The 22,401-nt window shown below is 37.0% G+C and overlaps 1 protein-coding gene across 1 annotated transcript in view; it reads left to right on the forward strand.

Moving 5' to 3' along the window:
* CNTNAP5 (contactin associated protein like 5) overlaps positions 1 to 22,401 on the forward strand; it is a 268,416-nt gene that overhangs the window by 31,503 nt on the left and 214,512 nt on the right. Inside the window, exon 3 of the mRNA XM_029284572.1 lies at positions 21,820 to 21,967. Within this exon, the coding sequence (XP_029140405.1) occupies positions 21,820 to 21,967 (148 nt within the window). The remainder of the gene's footprint in view (positions 1 to 21,819; positions 21,968 to 22,401) is intronic.

Consider the following 22,401-nt stretch of genomic DNA (forward strand, 5'->3'; position numbering starts at 1 on the left):
CTTGTTTGCAACGTGTTCCTGTGGACTATTTCCTTCCTTTGAACTTGAGGTTTGCTGTTTGTGTTTTGGACTTATTGACAGGATTGTCACCCAAATAAAAGGGATTTTGTTTTGTTTTAACGTTTCCAGCCTATTGTATCAGCAGGGGTTGGTCCTTGTGCCTTTAACAAGGACGGCAATAGGCTGGGATAGAACAGAAGATTTATTTCAACAACTATCATTTTCATTCTTAAGACGTTTAATTCAATATTAAATTTGCACATTCAGTACCTGATCCTGTTATGTGAAATACTTGTTACATATAGCAGTACATTTACCAACACATTAATTCTCTGAAAAATGATACCTTATAAAAATTAGCATTGAGAATTTTGTCCCAAATCTCCTTACAATTTTTCTAAACTGTTTTCTCTTCCTTGGAGTATAATGCAATGCTACAACATTCAATCAGTTTTAACTTTAGGATTTTAGATAATACGTGTATATATTACACATCTCTGGATACATAAAACCTATCAGCATAATGATAAGAGGATAAAGCCATATAGATTAATAAAGGGGACAGCTAAATATCCCTAGGGCTTAGAATCTAGCCTTATGAATTTTCAAACAGATTAATTATCTCTATAAAATAACCATGCACCAATACTTTTTAAAATCTTTTGTCCATAAGGATCATATGAAAGAAAAGTGTCTTTTTTGATGTGCAAACAAAGAAAAAGAACAGCTATTTTAAGAAACACTTAGATTTGGATCCTTTGAGAATTTTTCTATTTTCATTTGTCATATTTTAACCTTGGCATTTATCTGCTCCATCTATTGTTTCATTTGAGAAAATGTTCTTTCCCTTGATTTCTATTGTGCTCTATACTGTACATAATTTCAAGGACTAATACCCTGCCAGTGTAGTATTAACAGAATAACAGAGTTGGAAGAGATCTTGGAGGTCAGGCAGGATATCCTACCATTTCAGACAAATGGCTGTCCAATCTCTTCTTAAGAGCCTCCAGTGTTGGAGATTCATAACTTCTGGAGGCAAGTCCTTCCACTGATTAATTTTTCTAACTGTCAGGAAATTTCTCCTTAGTTCTAGGTTGCTTCTCTCCTTAATTAGTTTCCATCCTGTGCTTCTTGTCCTGCCTTCAGGTGCCTTGGAGAATAGGTTGACCCCCCTCTTCTTTGTGGCAGCCCCTTAGATATTAGGAAATAATAGTGCTATTCTTTTCAACATTTGACATGAAGTTATTTAGAGTACCATAGGAAAAGGTTGTAGTGGAATGAATTGATAGGATTGGGAAAAAAAAATAGAGAGGAAAAAATGAAGGAACTCAGAACAATTGGTTTAGGAGACATGCTTGAACATGTTTAAATTGTGCAGCTTGCCTCAGCTTGTTACAGGAATTATCTGCAAAAAAATATGGATAAGTGATAAAAGAAATAACAAAAGGATCTTAAAGCAGCATTTTTCAGGGCTCCAAATTACTTTTAAATGAGCAGAACATTTCTTCTCTTTGTGAAGACCAGTGTTCGACTGGGAAGACAGACAATTCATTACAATATTTAAAGCTTTTCTGCAAGGCTTCTAATATATGAAAACACTGATGGAGATTGCTGTCTTGTAGAGTGCCATGGTACACTGTCACTGCCCTTTCACACTGTGCACAGCGGGAGGCAAAGGAGTCTCCTAGACTTTTTCACATCATAGGTTAACAAGCCTTATTGATTACACTTGTCGTGACTAATGTAGAAGAGAAATCCAGTGGAGTTGGTCTTTATAGTCAGAATGGCTGAGGGTTTGAAAGAGCTCTATTAACAATCGCACTAAAATAGGATAGAGCCTAAGGTAACCAGAGGATTCTGTTATAGCTAGTGTTTTATTGCTCAGCATTGGAATGCTGTTAAATCTCCACAGATTATAACATGACATCAAAAGGCCTACAAGAAGGTTCAGAAATAGTGGACTAATGCGAAATGGATAGGAGGTCCTCTAGGCTACCCAAGCACAAGGTGTGTGTGTGTTTGTGTGTGTGTGTGTGTGTTTCTATCTCTTTGTAACAGTTGCAGAGACACTTTTCTAGGGCTATTGGCACACTAGAAGAAGAACAGGAATATACAGAATGAAACTGGTGGTAAATAAAGCTAGAGAACCACCAAGACCATAAAGGGAAAAGAGAAAAATTAATGGCTGTAGAGGACTCTGCTACAGCTCTTCTCTGCACTTTTTTCATTGTGAAACAATATTTGCCCAGTTCATACCAAAGTAAGCCATGTCCTCTCCGAATAATAGATGCTGACAGAGATATAGTTTATTGTTTTAGATAAGGGCATGAAACATAAAACATAGGTTACTTTACATAAGCTGAAAAATCATGTTGACTTTTTTTAAAAACAAATCAGGAGAATTGGGTGCAGAATTAACCGTGGTTTCAAGTTCCATTCACAGAAATAAACATCCCTCTATTTATAAGCAGCTGGTAAGCAAAACCACTATAGTATATAAGTAAAAAAAACCACCAAAATCAGATTAAAACAAAGCCTCACTCCTAAAACGCTGTTGCAAAGCATCATAGAGCGAATACTAACGGGCAGAAAAGCTCAAACATTGAAAGTTGTCATTATTATTCTTGGGGAAGCAGCTAGAGAAAAGCAAAATTGTGTTTTCAAATAGTTTGTTTACCTGGGCAGACCAATCCCATTCAATCTGAACTGTCTGACAAAACCAGTTTGTCAAAATCAGACTTAGTAGCCAGCCATCAACACCCCGATCAACATTTAAAAAGCCACAAACAACAGGTACCATATAAATACCACAAACAGAACAGCACACACTCTGCTAGAGAGAAGCTCCCTGAAGATGGGCTCCGGCATAGGTCCGAAAGCTCAGAAGACAAAGCCTCTGGTCCCGGTGACCCACCCAGATTGAATCCAACAAAATCAGTTTGGCTTCTGTATTCAAATTGCGTTGTAGGCCTTCCAAAGTGAGGTGGGCATAGACATTTAATAAAGAAATAAATACTCTCATTGATTTGAAAAACATCATGTCTGCATGTGCATCGAAGCATTAATTCATAGGCATTCAATTTGGCTCAATGAATCAAGGAGTCATTCTGATTTGATCAGGAAAAAGGATTCCATTTGGCCACCCAAGCAACTCAATCTCCAGCCCTGAGTCTTTTACATACCTCTAAGAGAAAGTTATATTTATGCAGAGAAAATGGAAAAGGAATGCAGGGAACACTACTCTGTTATGTTTCATACTAACATGTTACTGAGTTTGTGCATCCTTCCTTATATCACTTCCATGCAGCCAACATCGCTTAATTGTGAATTATAATGAGAAATATAAGTGCAATCTAATTATCCAGATATGCGCTAGCTACATCTCATGTGAGTTCCACAGCTCAAAAGCTGCAGAGAACTTTTATTACAATTTGCTTCAGTAAGAAGTGACTTATACCTCCAAGTCTGCTCTTTTGGAGGGTGTGTGTATGTCAGACAGAGAGCAAAGCCTTTAAATTAATCTCTTTCACAGCCTTTCAGATGAAATTGGAGAGACAAAGCTTATTAGATGCCTACCTTTAGCACATTCATTATACCCGGTTGGATTGTAAATTTTGTTGTGTGTCACTCAGTATTTATCTGCCAGCTTGTACCTGTTGATTTTGTTAACTGGCAGCATTGCTAGTCTTATTAAAATGGAAACCCAAAGCATGGACCTCGTCCTTTTGTGTTAAAGAAGGACAGGTGCTGGTCCATAGTTAATTGAGTTGTAATACCACATCTTTGACTGGATGCATCTGTAACAACACATGTATCAGAAAGAATTAATAGCTGCAACCGAAGTTTACTGCCCACCTTTGATGAATAAAGCACAACATTATGGATGAGAAATAGCCAGTGTGATTTATTTTTTGTGAATACATGAATATGAATGGAGAATAAATGAGGGGGAAATCTTACAATGACCAATACTTACTGTAAAGTCATTTCAAATTGTCCCTGAAAAAAAAATATCAATAGTCTTTTCAGTAAATAAAGGGAATTAAGGGAAATTAAGGGAAGTGAAATGTATTCCATTTTGCCCTTGCTTGATTAGTCTGTGAGATGTTATGTCATGCCCAGTGTGAGTGCAATCATAGTGCAACCATATTGAAAGTATCCAGGGGTGTCTGGAAAAGTCATGACGGGGCTGCAATAGTACAACCAAAATTTTTCCAATTTTTATGAGCATCACACTTGAAAGACAGATGGAACTACAATTGGAGGCCAGCATCTCAACTTTTTTCTAAGCATGCCCTAGAGCAGTGGTTCTCAACCTTCCTAATGCCGCGACCCTTTAATACAGTTCCTCATGTTGTGGTGACCCCCAACCCCCCCATCCAGCTTGTCCCGGCGCCCGCCCGAGCTGCCTGGGGGGCAGCAGGAGGAAGAAGGGGAGGAAGAAGAGGAGGGAAAGGAGATAGAGGAGCGGTGTCTCGGTTCCTAAGACCATTGGAAATATGTGTTTTCAGATGGTCTTAGGCGACCCCTGTGAAAGGGTCATTTGACCCACAAAGGGGTCCTGACCCACAGGTTGAGAACCACTGCCCTAGAGAGACCCCCTAAAACTATCTGGAAGTTAAGTTCAGAGTATTGGAAAGCACTCTTGGTGTTCTGCATAGGCCTTAGTCCCATCACAACATGTTACACTAGTTTTTTGTTTTTGTTTTTTCTTTCCCACATAGTATTGTTATTGATCATTCACTGCCATCAGTTTGTGTTCACTTTGTCATTTAATACCTCAGGGGTTCCCAACCGGGGGTGCTCACATCCCCTGGAGGTGCGAGATGATATTCCAGGGGGAGTGAAAACTTGGGTTTTCAAAATTATAGTGTATATGCTTAATCCGTTGCCGTTATTTCAAACTTTTGTAAGGGGTGCGAGACTATATCAGAAGCGTTCTAGGGGTGCGGGGTATAGAAAAGGTTGGGAGCCGCTGCAATACCTTGATCTATAACTGCAAGGTTTGTTTACAAATACAGGTAGTCCTTAATGTATAACCAGCCATTCCTTTAGTGACCATTCAAAATTACAACGGCACTGTAAAAAGTGACTTTTGACTGTTTTTCATAGCCACCACCATTGCCAATCCACAGAGCCGGAAAGGCTGGGGGCCACTGCTATAGATTATATATATATGTGTAAATAGGTACTATGTAATAAGGTCATGTTCAATGACACTCCTAATGCTTTAATAAGTAAAAAATAAAGTTGGCACTCATTTAGCTTCTAAGCTATAGCACACACCTAATTAGTTGAATGAACCAGTTCATTAATTTAAAAAAAAAACATGCTAAAAGTTGCTAGGAGAATTGCATTCAGTGATTTGATTGAAAATGAAATGTTCTTAAAATACCACATTAGACAGACCAGCTTTGTAATTTTATCAGTACTGATAGTATCAATTCAAATCATGGATAGTGACAGCTGCAGAATTATTATCACCAAACTTTGATGTTGATATGGCAAATTGTGGAACCAGGATCATATTAGGAGGAGTTGACTAAATTGGGAGTCTAGCTAATGAACAAAGCTCTCATAACTACTCCTACTAGACACACTGTGCTCCTACAGCCAAGCTGTCGCCTGCTGTTATCCTATCGCCTCCCAAATATTCAAAGGAAAATTTCCAGGGAGAACTACGAATAAAGTGCTCACTGTTCTCAGTATTTTTCTGAGGAAATGTGTGATGCACTGTAGCCCAGAATATCCAACCCAGCTTTTTAAAGATAGATGAATGGTGCATATAGTTAAGACACTGAAGCAGCTTTTATTTAAAGGGAAAAACAATAGCAGGCAATCTGTCAGCATTTAAACTGGGTCTGGATTTCTTCTTGTTTTGGGTCCATTATCATTATAAGCATAATATTTCTTTGAAGCTTTAGACTGTATTTTTTATCAAGCAAAGATACTGTGAGAGCAATGTGCCTTGTGGAGATGAATGCACGTCCCTGTGATGCCAGGGATGGGATAAAATTAGCTAGTTTTAAAATCAGGCCAATTGCAAATTCCTGATTTTGAGATGCTTTTCTTGAAGATGCTAAAATGGGTATTAAGGCCTGAAGGGTCCCGTTTCTTTGCTTGCTTCTTTTTACTGCCTTTTTGCAAAGCAGTGAAAAGGAATGGTTGAAGCCTTTCATAGATTCTGGAAAATATAAGGCTTCCGTTTATTTCTCATGGCTTTAAGTTCTTTAGTGCACACTTCCTGTACTTATTTCAGATCCAATGACAGTTGCAACCATTCCTTTTATCACTAGCATTTTAATTGGAAAAGGACGGTATCAAAGAACCTGGACCAAGGTAAGCTTTTATCCACGTTGAGCTCAACTCAGAATAACCTTAGAAATTCCAATCCAGGAAACTGGATGTTGAATTTTGGCAGAATCGTTACTTGCTTGTATGAAACAGATTGCTAAGTTGCCATTACGTTTAAAGATGTACAGTCATCTCACTCACTTAGCTTTATATAGTACTCCACAGACCTTGAAAACTTCCAAGGCCCACAGGGAGCAATAAATAAATAAAAAAATGACATTAATAACAAGTCCATAATGGAAATTCAGTTCTCAGAAATATTTGTCTGCCTAATGTCTACATGTGTACCCTGATTAATTTTGGAGAGGTATGAAATTTCCTATTGTTTTCACAATTGTCTGTAATCACACCACAGATCATTGGCTCTTATCATATTAGGCAGTTGCTTAATAGTGACAGCAGATTGTGATTATCATTATTCTTGCTACAAAGTGACTATCTTAGTTGATTAACATCATCTATCTGCATGCAGCTGCATTATAGGATAACTGCATAGGCCTGATAAATGTCAGCCATTGTTCAAACAGAAGTTTGAATAAAAAGCAGTTGATTTATCTTGATTAGTATTGTCTGCACCTGGTTTCTATGTTAATGGCAAATCTTGAAGCTGCAGGAAAAGTTATTTTTTTATATATTCCCCCCCCCCCCATCTTTAGTCACGGTCTTAATAGCAGGTGAGTTGTAGTTTCAGTATCATTGATCCATTTGTAAATATCACCCCTGTGTATTAGCAATAATTAATCAGAACATTTTACAGAGGCAGCATAGATCTAAGAACTGCAAAAAGTAGTGATAAAATAAATGATAAACATAAAATAAATTAAATGGTAAACATAAGCATGGCATACTTAAGGAATAGGAATGGAAAATAAATCTTTATTGCAAGGCATATCTACTTTCAAATATATGGCATATACCTTTTTGGAAAATTAGCCTCTTCTTAAACACTTCCAGAAAGGGAGACCCCCTCAATCTGTGTAGCTAAACTACTCCACTGTTATACAGATTTTTTTTAAACTTTTTTTGTAATGACTTTTTTTCCTTATATTTAAATAAACTTTCAGTAAGCTGCAGCTTATACCTATGATATCTAGTCCTAGCTTCTGTGCCACGGAAAATAATTCTTGTCCTTCTTCCCTATGGCTTCCCTTTATGTCTCTGAACAGAGCTGTCTTGTTTTTCCTAAGTTTTCTTTTCTTCAGACAAAGCTTCTCAAGTTTCTTCACTCTATTCTCATACATCACAGTCTCAAGTTCTTCACATCTCTGCTCTTTCCTCTGAATTTTCCCTAACCTGTCAATGAACAGCTGCCCAAAGTTACTTCAATAATGCAATGGGCAGCATATAAGTTTAAGAATGAATGGATGGATGGATGGATTCTTCTGAAACTGTGGTACTCTAATTTGTACTTAATATTTTAGATGTGATCTCATCAGTGCTGAGTAGAGGGGAATAAATGAATTTATATGCCACTGGTGCGATCCCTTTTCTGATCCAGCCCAGAGCTGCATACTTATGTGCATGTCACCAACCTCTTTTTAGCTCAGGGTGCAGGTCTTGTTTTGAATGTTTCTTTGTGGAATGCAAACAGGGGTCACCTTCTGCAACAGTGATGTTGGATGTTATTTTCTGAAAGATATCCCAGGGAAGACAAATAGCAGAAATCTGCCCTTCCACCTTTGGGCTTGCAACATTTCAGGCTGAGTCACATTTATGACAGCACCTTGCAGGGAATCATAGTACAGCCTTAGTGAAGATCTATTTTTTATTCCAATTGCATCTAGAACTGAAACATGTGCATCCTGAGATGAATAGTAATAAGAGTTTTGATTTGTTTTTGCTCTCCACTTTTCTGTGTTCTATGTAAATTTGGCTTCTATCAAAGTGATCAATCATTTGAGATTTCTCAGAATTTTTTTTTAATTCAGATGTAAACTGTTAATTATATGTAATATCTCATTGGCAATTTGGGAAACTGTAGCTTTCTTTTGCTCCTTGCAGTTGAACTTACTCCATAAAGAAGTATGAAAACATCTCTGGCTCTTTGTTGCATTCCTGCATACAATACACTACATCCTATATTTGATGGGTCCCAGTTTAGCAGACTTTAGATAGAGCTGATTTAATGGACTAATTCTGTAAATACAATAGTGTGTCCATTTAGTTGAGGTTTTACTACAAGTGACAACATTTATGTCAGTTATGTAAATATGCAAATAATGTCAATTGACAAAAACTATATATGCTCAGATTTAGCAGACTTTCATATTTAAGGAAAAAATGCTACAGATTTCATTACATCATTTTCAGATTTTATTGTAATGTTTATCAGAAAGTAAGCTGGTTAAAATTAATATTGTTTCACTATTTTGGTCACTACAGGAAGTCCTTGACTTATAACAGTTCCTTTAGTAACTGTTCAAAGTTACCACAGTACTGGAAAAAGTGACTTATGACCGTTGCAGTATCACACTTATGACCATTGCAGTACCTCCATGTTCACATGATCAAAATGCAGATGCTTGGCAACTAATTCATGTTTATGACAGTTGGAGTGTCCTGGAGTTATGTGATTGTCTTTTGTGACCTTCTTACAAACTGAGTCAATGGGGAAACTAGATCCACTTACTAACTTATTTGTTGGTTAATTAATTGTTAATTGTTATTAACTGAACAATTGCAGTGATTCACTTAATTGTGACAAGAAAGGTCGTATAGGGCAAAATTCACTTAACAACTATCTTGCTTAGCAACAGAAACTTTGGGTTCAATTGTGGTTGTAAATTGAGGACTACCTGTATTCTCATTTTCTCAACTTGCAGTGAATTTAAATGAAGCATTTACATTAAGTCATAATGGTGTATGGACCTGCCTCAATCCCTCTTCCCCAAAAAGCAGAACTCCTGGAACAGCTTCATTCAAAAAAGAACTTTTATTAGGAGAAGTTGACAGCAGGCAAAAAAGGCAGGATCTGAAAGTTTCCCGTGCGAATCGATAGGTTAAAGGAATAACTAGCAAAACCTCACCCCAACAGTCAGTTCGGCCAGTTCAAATGGACCAATCCCCAGGTGTGAATCCTCCATGGGAACAAGGATGATAAGACACCGTTCCCAAGGTTATAAACTGCTGGATCTTCGCACTTCCAGCAGCTAGAGATAAGGCAGATGGCTGGAGGCACATTCCATTCTCACTCCAAGCCAGCATCAAGGGAAATAGTTCAAAGAGCAAGCTGAGAAAGGAAAGCGGAGAAGATACATTGTAGCGCCAATAGTTTCCCCCTCCCCCCAGGGTTATGGCAGAACTCGCAAGAAGAAAGAAATCAACCCCCAACCCAAATCCGGGTTCTGACAAATGGTTTCCATTACAGGTGCTCAAGCCAGCTTAAGTAGGGGTGTCATGGGTTTTTTTCTTCTTAAACTATTTCATGAAATATGTTAGACTGTGTGATGGAATTGCTGCTGGAAGACTTCAGTACCACAAATAGAGTGACAGAATTTGGATCAGCAGTGAAGAGGCGTGGTGGGAACATCTGCCTTAATAATCCATATGTTGGGTTTATCCCGACGAACACAGCATTATTTTTATTCATCTTATTTCTAATAAACCATTCCATGGTCAGTAGACAGCTGATCATGTACAAGCTTGCAAATTCTTATTTTTTCAACATCCTTTACCCTTTGCTACAAGAAATTGTGCTTATTTTCAAGTAGATGTGTTTAACATTAGAGCAAGGGAAGCCCAAGTCTAATTTTATTCCGTTAATCAGTGCACTGTGGGCATCATAATTTGAATGAATTTAAAATACAAAACTGCACATATTCCCAATTCTTTTTTTTTTTGCCCCAATGTAAGATTGACAACCTTCCCCCTTGGATTTGGGGGTGGATTTAATAACTTCAATAACTGTGAGAACTACACTATACTTAACAGGAGTATGCGCTCCCAGTAGGGTTATTGTTACTGATAAGGTCTAAAAATGAGAGTGAAAGGAAGAAGGACAGGATATTAAATCAATGTAAAGAACATATTCTGCATATTTACATATACAAAGAAAAAGTGAGAAGTGATAAAAATAGGTAAATAACACTGTGTAAGCAGAATTAGGGGAACTTTCCTAAATTTTCAAAGAGAAAAAGATCGAAGTGACTACATGAAAACTATTTATGATGTGGAAGAACACAATGGCAAACTTACATAAGTTCATGAGGGATAAGGATGTTTCTGTGAGAACAACTGTCAAAAAGAAATGATTTTCCAGTGGTAATGTACAGCTGTGAAAGCTGTATATTGACAAAAATGAGAGTAAGAAGACAGATGGTTTTGAATTATAGCATAGATCTGGAGTCTGTTGCTAAGAATAATTGCAAGTGGAGCCACTCAATTGATCTTGGACCAAATAATGATTGAATATTCCCATGAGGTACTGATTAGGAAGCAGAAACTCATACTTTGGGCAGTTGATGCAAACAGACGATGAAAAGAAAATATATTAGGACAATGTTGTATTGACATTGTTGGGGGAAGGAGAAGGGGAAGACAATGACTAAAATGGATAGGTAGGATTAAAGGAACAGCACATCTATAAAGAATTATGAATTATTACTGGGGATATTGAGATGGTGATCACTTATCCACGTATCATCTGACTAAATTAGACATTTTGTGTGTTACTGTTGTTGTTAGTTGCGAAGTCGTGTCCGACCCATCACAACTCCATGGACAATGTTCCTCCAGGTCTTCCTGTCCTCTACCATCTTCTGGAGTCTGAATTTTGTGTGTATGCCTGTGTATACAGGCATGTGTATGCTAATATATTGGGAATGTAGAAACAGTTGTAAAGCACAGAATGGTTGGTGTTGTAGGTGGGGGGGAGTATTAATTGTGTACTTAAGACATGTAACATCAACCAAAGGGTAATAAAATCATTAAATTCAGTCTGGGATTACCAAGATGCATTTTAGAGGCTTATCCAGTATTACTGATGAGTGGAGACTTGGACTGCACATTTTCTAGCCCTATCAAACAATGTCAAACTGACGCTACACTTCAGGTGTAAAACTAGAGTAAACAATAACCTTTTAATGAAGACTTTTTAACAATATCTTAGGTAAAGTAATTAGGACTTTGTAGTTTTGGGTTTAATTCCAAAAAGGTACCTTTGAGCACACAAGTAACTGATTGTTGTATCACTTGGCAGCCCTTTAAAGCACCTACTGCATTAAAGAGCTGCAGGTATAAGATGCATTCATGCCTATTCCCATAGGCTCCACAGCAGTTTTGTGGAATTACAATATAATACAATATACTTTATTGATTCGTCAGTTGACCATATCGAACCTGACCATCAGCCACAGTAAAGTACAACAAAAGGAGATAAGATACACTGAAATGAGATAAAATAGAATAAAATATAGTAGGTATGATAAAGTAAAGGTGAAAGAGGAATTAATACTTTAATTATTAAATGGTAATTTAGTAATTAAAATAATTTTATAGGGGACATGCCCAACTCTGTCCTTACTGCTAGAGCTGGTACAGACTTATCCACTCCCAAGATACATTTAAAAAAAATAGATTGCATCTGTTCCAGTAAAGCAGTGGTTCTCAACCTTTTTAATGCCATGACCCCAACCGGTCGTAAGTCGAGGACTAAACCGGTCGTAAGTCAAGGACTACCCAACCGGTCGTAACTCGAGGACTTTCCCTGCCCGGGAGCGCCGCGCATGCGTGGTTCCACCCCCTGCGCCGGCCGAGGCGTAGCTGGCAAGCGGCAGAGACGGAGCAGGCCGACCACCAGCTGGCCCAGCCCAAGGGAGGTAAGGCACCCACCGGAAAAGGGGGAAAAATGGCGGACAAAAAAAATGGCGGACAAAAAAAATGGTGGACAGCCTTGCTTGGCGACCCCCATGAAATGGTCGATCGACCCCAAATGGGGTCCCGACCCACAGGTTGAGAACCACTGCAGTAAAGGGACATTTATATATCCCAAAGCTTCTGTACCATATGGGATCCTTGGGATTATTTTCCTGTTATATACCTTTATGATTGGAATTAGAAAACCTAGGCGTGATTGGTAAGCTGCCTTATGACAGTGGAACAGGCTTTAGCCCTTAAATAACTTCTCTGAAAATGTGGAAGCCACTTTTCTGGAATTGAATCTTAAACATTGTGTAGCACTAGAAATCATGACTTGAATAGAACTTGAAAGATAAGGTAAATTTAAATTTCAGTATTTTGCTACTGGTTCTGCTTTTCTCCCACAGTTATTGTTGCAGATGATAATGTTCCATCAGCTAACTGGTATTAACTTAGCCTGTTGTGGAAGCTCAACCAACTGTAATATGTTCCCTAAGCATGGGTAAATATTATACCAGTTCCATAAAGTAGGACACTTGAGATATTTCTAGGGCCACAAATAAAAGCCCAACCCTCTTAAAATTATGATTTCTCCACACAAGATGCTTTTATGAGATTTCTGCCTGCCGAAATGTTAAAGGTAATAGTTTCTAGCAGTCATTAACAATTGGGTTAATCTATAATCTACATATTTTTCCCCTATAAACCAAATATTGACTGTATGGTTCTCTTCCCAGGTTGTACATCTTTGTTCTCACTTACTCTTTTGCACCATGCAGGGAGTCCTCGCTTAAGAACCATCTGTTCAGTGATCCTTTGAAATTACGACAATGCAGTGATCATAGGTCAAAGGCTATGTGTAAATATCAAATGAGTGATAGACTTCTTAGGGTTCAAATTACAGTTGGAGGGATGGTTTACACGTGGGTGTAAATGTGAGTGAGTGTGAAAAGGGGAATGATTGATTTTCTGAAACTTTGAATTTGATTTCTGTTTTGTAAAACGTGTATCGATAGTTGCAAAAAGGTGCATCTCATAAGACTGCATTTTGATTCTTGCTGTATAAATAAAATTCAAGGAAGCAATGAAGTTGAATAATAAAACTGAATGAATAAATAATGATAGGAGAAAGAATCTAGAGATTAAAATGTTCCTGTCCAGCTATCTTAAATAGAGGGGTACTTCAGTTTTAAATATTATACCCTGTATTTCTTAAGGTGGGATTTCATACTAGTTATATCATTTAGTGCAATATTAGTACATTCTTCATGGACCTTGATCTGATAGATTATCACTGTTCCATTTGCCTATTGTTAATAATAGCTGTCTATAAACTCTTACCTTGTAAATTTTCCTAATAAACGTAAGAAAATTAAATTATCTCATAAATAATTCACTGCATAATTCTTAGCAAAAGTGTACAAGTTCTGATCTTCCATATCATTAAACAAGGGTGGATTGTGTCCATATTTTTTCTTCTGTATTAAAAATATGGAGGAAGGGAGGGAATCAAAAAGAACCTTCCCCCTTTTAAGCTGCAACATTATTTTGTTGAGAGGCAGTTTGATATGATAGTTAAAGCACCAGATGAGAAACTGGGAAACTGAGTTCTAGTCCCACTTTAGCCATGAACCCAGCTGCAAGACCTTGGGCCAATCACTCTCTGATAGCCCTAGGAAGGAGGCATTGACAAACCACCTCTGAAAACATTACTGAGAAAACTGGAATGACCAGCCCAGGTAGTCACCAAGAGTAACATTAATTTGAAGGCACCCCCCCCCCAAAAAAAAAACCCCTGCAGTTCTGAACAAAAATTCAGTTATCCTCTCACATGAGAAAATGTCAAATATTTATGAGTAAAATGAAGCAAAAACAAAAAACAAAAAAAAATAATCTGAATTTTGAGACCTCTGTGGCATGACATAATAAAACTCCAGTGTAACCGTATGAGTCCAAACTGGCAAGAACAGAAAATATTGTGCTAGCTGATTAAACATTATCAGTGTTGATAAATATACAAAAGCTCTGAATGCTACTTCCCGACATTATTCCCTACATTGTTAATCACACAAAGATCATTCATTGCCATACAGCTTCTGCCATACAGCTTCTGAACATAATGCACATAGTCACTACAGATAGTGTTTGACTTACAGCCATTCATTCAGTGACCGTTTGAAGTTACAACAGCACTGAAAAGAGGGACTGATGACCGTTTTTCACACTTGCAACCACTGCAGCATCCCCCATGGTCATGTGATCAGAATTAGGACACTTGGCAACTGGCATGTTATGACAGTTGCAGTGTCCCGGGGTCATGTGATGATTACCTTTTACAACCCTCTGACAAGCAAAGTCAATGGGGAAGCCAGATTCACTTAACAACTATGGCAAGGAAAGTGGTAAAATAGGGCAAAAGTCATTTAACAACTGTCTTTTCTTAGCAAAGGAAATTTTGGGCTTAGTTAGGGTTGTAAGTTAAGGACTACCTGTATTGAACATGTAACAATTTCCTTAATGAAATTGAAGAATATAGTTGGTTGCTAATGAAAGCTAATGCTGTTGAAAGTCCCAGATTACTTGAAGAATATCATTTTCTATGTAGCTATGTATCTTGAAAATAAAACTTTGTAACAAGACCAATAAACATTTAACTGAAAATCACCATATGGCTAAAGTTAGAATTGTGTAGGTGTGTGTGTGTGGGTTTCCCTGCATGTGGGTTTTATAATGTCTTGTTATCTTGCTAACATTGATACTGATGATGTTCATGTGTATTTTTATGCCATTTTAGTATAATCATTCGGTACTAATGTTATATAAAGTTATACTGAGAAATTTATACTCACTGTTCAAAGCAGCCACAGAATTGGCTAAAGCAGGAGTAGGCAACCTTGGCTCTTTTATGACTCGTGGACTTCAACTCCCAGAATTCCTGAGCCAGCCATGCTGAGGGGAAAGGGAGAGGTTTCCATGCTTAGAGCCATGCTGGCTCAGGAATTCTGGGAGTTGAAGTCCATGAGTCATAAAAGAGCCAAGGTTGCCTACCCCTGGGCTAAAGCAACCAACCGCTTTAAAAACAATGCAACACTACATAGCCATTTTTAAATAAAAAAAATACTCTAATAATTTGATACTTCTGTCAAGATTTAGATAATTTGAAGATTGAACAAAAACTAGGTCAAGTTTTTTTTGCTGTTTCTAAGAGCATCATCAAACCAGGAAAGCCACTAGGTAATCCCTACAAGTAAGACAATGAAACATGGTCTTTGAAATTAATGGTCTTTTTAATCCGCAAAAGGAGTTCAGATTATGAAGGATTCAATTTCTCTTGTCCCTGTATTTTTCAAGGTTTATGCACAGTGTATCTTGTATATCTGTTTCTTGCCATTTGAAGTCATTGAGCTAATTATGGACATAATCCTCAAGGCGTTCAGTTTAAGAACCAATACAAAGAGAAGGCTAATGTGTTGTCAAAGAACATTTTTCTTTTAGCCTGCAATATAGTGGGAAATGTCTGTTGCAGTTGAAAATCCTTACATTTAAAGTTTATGTTTTAAGAGTTATAGAATTAGACTACAGTTGTAGATTAGATTAGAGAGTGTTTCTCAACCTTGGCAACTTTAACTTATGTGAATTTCAACTCCTGGAAACACTGAACTAGAGACACAGAGATAGAGACATAACCAGGAAGTCCCCCCCCCCAAAATGTGTTATATTTAGCAATGGATTTTGCTCCTCTCAGTTCAAAGAGAGAAAGAAGTAATACATTGTTGGATTGTACTGTATACAAAAATACTTATAACAGAGTTTCATCGTTCAGTGGGTCTTAATTCCAACAAATATTTTTTATTCAGAAATATTTTGACAACTATACAGATATTGACTTTCTGAGATTTAACAGTGCAATAGTAGAGATTATTTGAACCCCGATGGATTAAAAATATTTGTTGAAGCAAAAATAAGAAACTTTTCTCTCCCTGGAAATTAAATTCATATTTGGTGGATAGCATACTGTGGGTAGGAGTTTGTTAGGACTGAAGGAGGCAGAGACAAAAATGGATGGAATATCTAATTCCTCCCTGATATTCCCTGCTTTTCTTTTTCGGGTGTAAGCAACAAGCTTGTAAGAAAGGGATAGACAGCTGTTATTAGAGGTATTGGTAGATATTGTGCAGATGTTATTTTGTAAAATAAACTCTGTGAGTTTGATTACATTAGTTCACATAATGGTCCAATCCAGCATACTGGCCCACTAACTACTATGTGCATGTTCAATGAAGGGCTCTTTGTGCCTATAGATGTGAAAGTAGAAATGCTGGCCTAATTTGTTGCTTGAAGAAACATCCATCTAAAGCCATCTGAATTCAGGACAGGGTTCTTGATGTCTGCACTCATTTGGGAGCAAGTAGTGATATGCACAGCATGAATTTTTGCCCTCTCATAATTGCTTCTTCAGATAATAATAATAATAATAATAATAATAATAATAATAATAATAATAATAATAATAATAATAATAATAATAATAATTTGGAAGGGACCTTGGAAGTCATCTAGTCCAACCTCTGCTCAGGCAGGAAACCCTACACCATTTCAGACAAATGGCTGTCCAATCTCTTCTTAAAAACTTCCAGTGTTGGAGCATTCACCGCTTTTGGAGGCAGGTTGTTCCACTGATTAACTGTTCTAACTGTCAGGAAGTTTCTCCTTAGTTCTAGGTTGCTTCTCTCTTTGGTTAGTTTCCATCCATTGCTTCTTGTCCTGCCTTCAGGTGCTTTGGAGAATAGCTTGACTCCCTCTTCTTTGTGACCACTCCTGAGATATTGGAACACTGCTATCATGTCCTTCTCTTCATTAAGCTAGACATACCCAATTCCAGCAACCGTTCCTTGTAAGTTTTAGTCTCCAGTCCCCTGATCATCTTTGTTGGTCTGTTCTTCACTCTTTCTAGAGTCTCCACATCTTTTTTACATCGTGGTGACCAAAACTGGATGCAGTATTCCACGTAGGGTGAGATCAACATTTGCTTTCCAAATGTGATGGATCAACTCCTGAAATGTTCAGGGTATCAGATATTAGGGAATATTTTTAAGCAATGAGAGTTTCAGTACTGATGCCAAAAGTAAAAATAAACAGGAATATCTATTAATACTTATCTTGCTAATTTTCAGTCTCAAAGTATGGAAATTACTGCAAGTTAGACTGGACAATACAACCAATTCTTTCTTTCTTACTATTTGTTAAATTTCTTTGCCACCTATCTTGCTGTGAGGCTTACAATAATAAAAAAAGGAAGAAATGAAAAGAGTGTGAAAAATAAGATAATGGCAATAAAATAAACAATGAAAAAAACCAACAACAAAAAATACAATTATATGGTTACCAAAAAAGAAAGATGGACAGGTAGAAAGCAGAAAATAGAGTGGAGATGGGGGGAGTGGAGTCTGCCATCAATCCAACAGTCACCCAGCATGGAACTCTCCCAATTAATCCCCAGAGATTATTAATTCTTGATGTGTAATCATTTGCAGTGGGGAATTGGCGGATTGAAGAGCTTGGATTTGTTTTGTTTGAGACTCAGGCTGAAGAACCTGAGAACTGCCTGAAGAACTCTCAGGAGGCAAAGAGAATCCAAGAAATCAATCTGCATGTTCTCCAAACAGTCAGAACTTATGAGAGGAATGCAGAACAGGGATTTTTGTGATCATCTGCTGAGTCACCAACTGAAAGGCGGGATTTCCATTCAAGTTCAACCACTGTGTTGTAGTGCAATCCAATTTCAAGGAAATGTCTCAAATAAGAAACCAGTCCTTGCAGCATTGCAGTCATACATAAAATACATTTTCTTTATTTAATAAAATTATGTCCCTACCTTCTTCTAGGAGCTCAAGGTAAGGCATATAGAGATCTTTCCTCATCCCCCCCCCAAATAACTACCTTGTGAAATAGGTTGGATAACTAAAAGCTCTCATACTTCCATGCTTGAGTAAGGAATTAAAGCTTGGTTTCTCTGGCTCCAGTCTAATCTTTTAACCATTGTCACATATTGGAGCCCTTACATTGTGGGTATGTCTAAAATATTGCAAGAGGAAAGCATTTAGTTACATTTTTACTGTATTTTCTTTGAAATGTTAACTAGAAAAGGTAGGCAATTTAGCAGCTCTTGATAGGAATATTTCTATTTGAATGAATCTTGCAATTAAAATGCGCTCATGTGGAAGGCAGTATCTTATCGTTTACTATTTTTCCCCAGTAGACTAGATCACCTTTTCTGCTTATATGTGAAGAGTAGCCAGTTCCTTAGGTTAGGTTAAAAAAAATAAAACCCACTCAACTAACAACAAATTTGAATATATCTTGCTCTTTTTCCTGAAAATGAATAAAAGTAAGTATCAGAAATAATACCTCAGATGTAGCTTTTCCTCAGTGATTGCTTTGATTGGTTGCTTCCAACTTGGCATTACGTTTGTATAGAATTTTCACAGAATTGAGATAGGTGGTGAGAGCCTTCTCACCTTTCTAGACGGCGTAGACCGGATAACTTGACAAATATTTTCTCCTGGTGGTATAATAATAAATTCAAAATGTCACAGAACATTCTTGTCAAAAAGACATTCCACAAGATATAGTTTGCTAAACCAAAAGAGAAAAGAAAAGAAAAGGAAGCAGGTGGGATAAATTTATGTTTAATTTATTTTCCTCTTCCCCCACATCTACCCACATACTTGTGCATGTATACACACACACACACAAATATACAGACACACACACACACACACACACACACACACACACACACACACACTGATGATGTCGGGAGGGCCCGACGAAAGCTTGGTTGCCTTTATTTTTAAACAGTGTTTTAATTGCTTTTAAACTTTTAACTGCTTTTAAACATTTTAAACTTCTCTTGGTGGTCGTGATTATTCCGATATAACATGGATTTACCCAAGAATCGGATTTTTAACTCTATTACTAGCCATATATATATATTAATATATATATAAATAATATCCGTGAAAATGCGACTCCTGGGCATAATTGTAGTCAAAATAAAACACGACCACCAGGAGGATTTAAGTAAGAAAAATATACTTTACTAAAATTGCCAAGCTTTCGTTGGGAACTCCCAACATCATCAGGGCTAAAAAGCCAGTCTACAACGATGACTTAAATAGGTTTGGCCATTATATATAATGGTGATGACCAGATATTATCAATAACACATACACACACAAGGGTCCATATTATGTTATGTTATGTTATAATCATATACCATATCCCATATATCATATATCATTATTATATTTATTATATTATATTTACATTATTATATAATACATAATGTGATTATGTTCATCCTTAAGATTCATCTTAAGATCTGAATCTTTTTAGATCTGCTCAAAACATATTGTAACGAAGTTTAGCATCAACAAATTTTGATGAACTTGATTCTCCCAGTCATTTTTTCAAAGAGGCCTCATGATAAGTTTGTTTTCCCAAAAGTCATAAATGTGACATATGCACCAAATCCTCTTAAAATGTTTTCAAGAGTGCCATTTGCATTGTACAGTATTTCAGTTTAGCATTGTTTGTAGCAGTTACAGAGTAGATAGTAGTGGGCAGAGGCTCACATTTGATCCTTTTTACTTTGGGAATACAACAGTGTAAACTGAAAAATTCTGCGATACAATTCACAAGCATCTTTTATTTTTTAAATTTTTCTTTTGTTTCAGCCATCTTTGAGACTTTGGAAGACAAGAACCCCTCATTTACTTCTTAAAAAGAAACGTGGAAAGTAATCAATCCACAGTTCATTATCTCATCCTTCAAGTGTGTGCCAACATGGCTTCCTTCCGTGTACAGTTCAAACCTTACCCCATTACCTACCTAATAAAGTAGGAAAGAAGAGGTCACCACAGGCACTGTGGCAGCTAGCTAATATAGATCTCTAAATATGTTGGGGCTAACTGTCCTGAGGCTTCTTGCATCAAGTGAGATTGAAAGTTGCACATCAACCTGAGTCATTTAATTTATTATGCCTTGTGGAACAGACTGTCTTTTCTAAAGGAGCCTTTTGCTTTTCCCCATCCCTCAGTGTCACTGCCAACTTACATCTTTTCTGTTTGCTTTTTACAGCTTTAAGCCAGAGGTTGATGCTTAAAATATTAATCTTTGTCCCCCATTTACCTTCTTTCCACTCTAGTTCCCAGGTGATGTAAATAACAGCAGCTTCACAAAAAACAACAAAAAAAACCACACGAGAGAAATTCTTGGTTTTGGGAAAGAAGGAAGAATAGCAACAATATTTCTTTTAATGGTTGATGTTAAGTTCTAAAATGAAAAGTAAAGTTGCAGATGATGATGATGATGATGATGATGATGATGATGATGATGATGATGATGATGATGATGATAATAATAATAATAATAATAATAATAATAATAATAATAATAATAATAATAATGATTTCAGTTGGGTCAACACATTCCTATGTTTACACTCTGTTTAAAGAGACAACTGAAGATCTCAAGTATTTTCATCACGATATCATTTCATACCAATAAACAATTTTATTACTCTTTTTTTAAATAAAGCAGATAACAGGAAGGGATGGTCCTGACCAGATAAAATAGTAAATTTGTCTAGAGCAAATTAGTAGAATTCCAAGAGAGGATATTAGAGCTGCAGCACACAATTTGATCAAGGTTTATAGTTGGCCTTTCATCTGGCCTGTTGGTATGCATAATCCAAGTAGGGATGTCTAGGAAATATAAGTGGGTAGTATGAAAGCAAATCCCATATTGAATTTAAATGCAGCGAATATAATCAATACTCATGCATCCAACGTTTTCTCCTCCTGTAATATTACAACTACATTTTAGCAGCAATTTTACAAGGACGTCTGATTGTATCTATGCATTAGAGATCTTCATGCCACCTTTGATCATCACACATTATTAGTAATACCAGTACTAGTACCGGTATTTTTAAAAATAATATATTTTGGGGGTATGGTTGCAAAAGTATAGTATCCAGATTGAGGGAAAGCAATTATTTAGCATTGATCTATCTATATGTTAATGTTGGATCCCATAAATACATAAATCAGTATGTCTATATTTATGTCTATGTCTTTCTCAAGAAACACATTGAGAAATTGGAGTTTCAAAAACCATGTCCTAGAAGCAAGCACTGCAGAAGCTGAGGTTTGTTAGCTTGGAGTATAAAAACTTAAGAATAGATAACGATAGTGATCTTCAAATCATTCTCTGTTGCTTTGGAGAGCAAGTATAACCCTGAGGAATATAAATGACAGGGAAGCAGATTGTAGCTAAGCATAAAAAGAAATTTCCTTGCATTATGAGGTGTTTGATAGTTGGAACAAACTGCCTTGAAAGAGCCTGAATCCTAAAGGCATATAAGTAGAGGATGGACAGTTACTTATCAGAGAAGCTATAATTGCATCCTGCATTACAGAACTATAGGCTACTATTTTGGCAGAAACTGAATCTGTTGAGATGAAATGAATCACCACATGGAATCTATTTGCTAAAAATCTCCCCAAAACACGATGTTACATCCAGGCTTCTTATTCTTTGCAGGTCTTCCAAGGCAATGTCAATGCTGACAGTGTGATGCAGCACAAATTCCTTCACTCTGTTAAAGCTCGCTTTGTGCGCTTTCTGCCCATGACATGGAACCCAAATGGAAATATTGGTCTGCGAGTTGAAGCTTTTGGATGCTCGTATAGTAAGTATTGAAATATATCCTAGCATACACTAGAAGCATCATCTTTCTGTTGAAGGTTCAGATACAATTTTGTACATTCAGATTGTCAGGAAGATCCTATGGTGCAAGTTTACAGAACACATCACAAGCTGACCAATTGGCCACACCACTGACTTTAGCTTCAGTAGCAAGTTGTGGTCAATCCCTATCTTCACTGTGTTGTCTGTATATACTTTTCCTTCAACATGTCCCAAAGGTGATTTTTCAAAAGGCAACTGGACTTTGTTTTTGCTTGAAGACATTTCACTTTTCATCCAAGAAACTTCTACAGTTCTAACTGAATAGTGGGGGATGAAAGGATTTATATTCCTTGCAGTCATCTGGTCGTTAGCACTTTTTCTGAGAGTTGTTGAGGCCACTTGGAGGTTTAGCCATGCCCTCAGGGTCGTCTGAAT

Source organism: Protobothrops mucrosquamatus, unplaced genomic scaffold (genome assembly GCF_001527695.2).
Source record: "Protobothrops mucrosquamatus isolate PMUCROS unplaced genomic scaffold, P.Mucros_1.0 scaffold732, whole genome shotgun sequence".
Classification (NCBI taxonomy): domain Eukaryota; kingdom Metazoa; phylum Chordata; class Lepidosauria; order Squamata; family Viperidae; genus Protobothrops; species Protobothrops mucrosquamatus.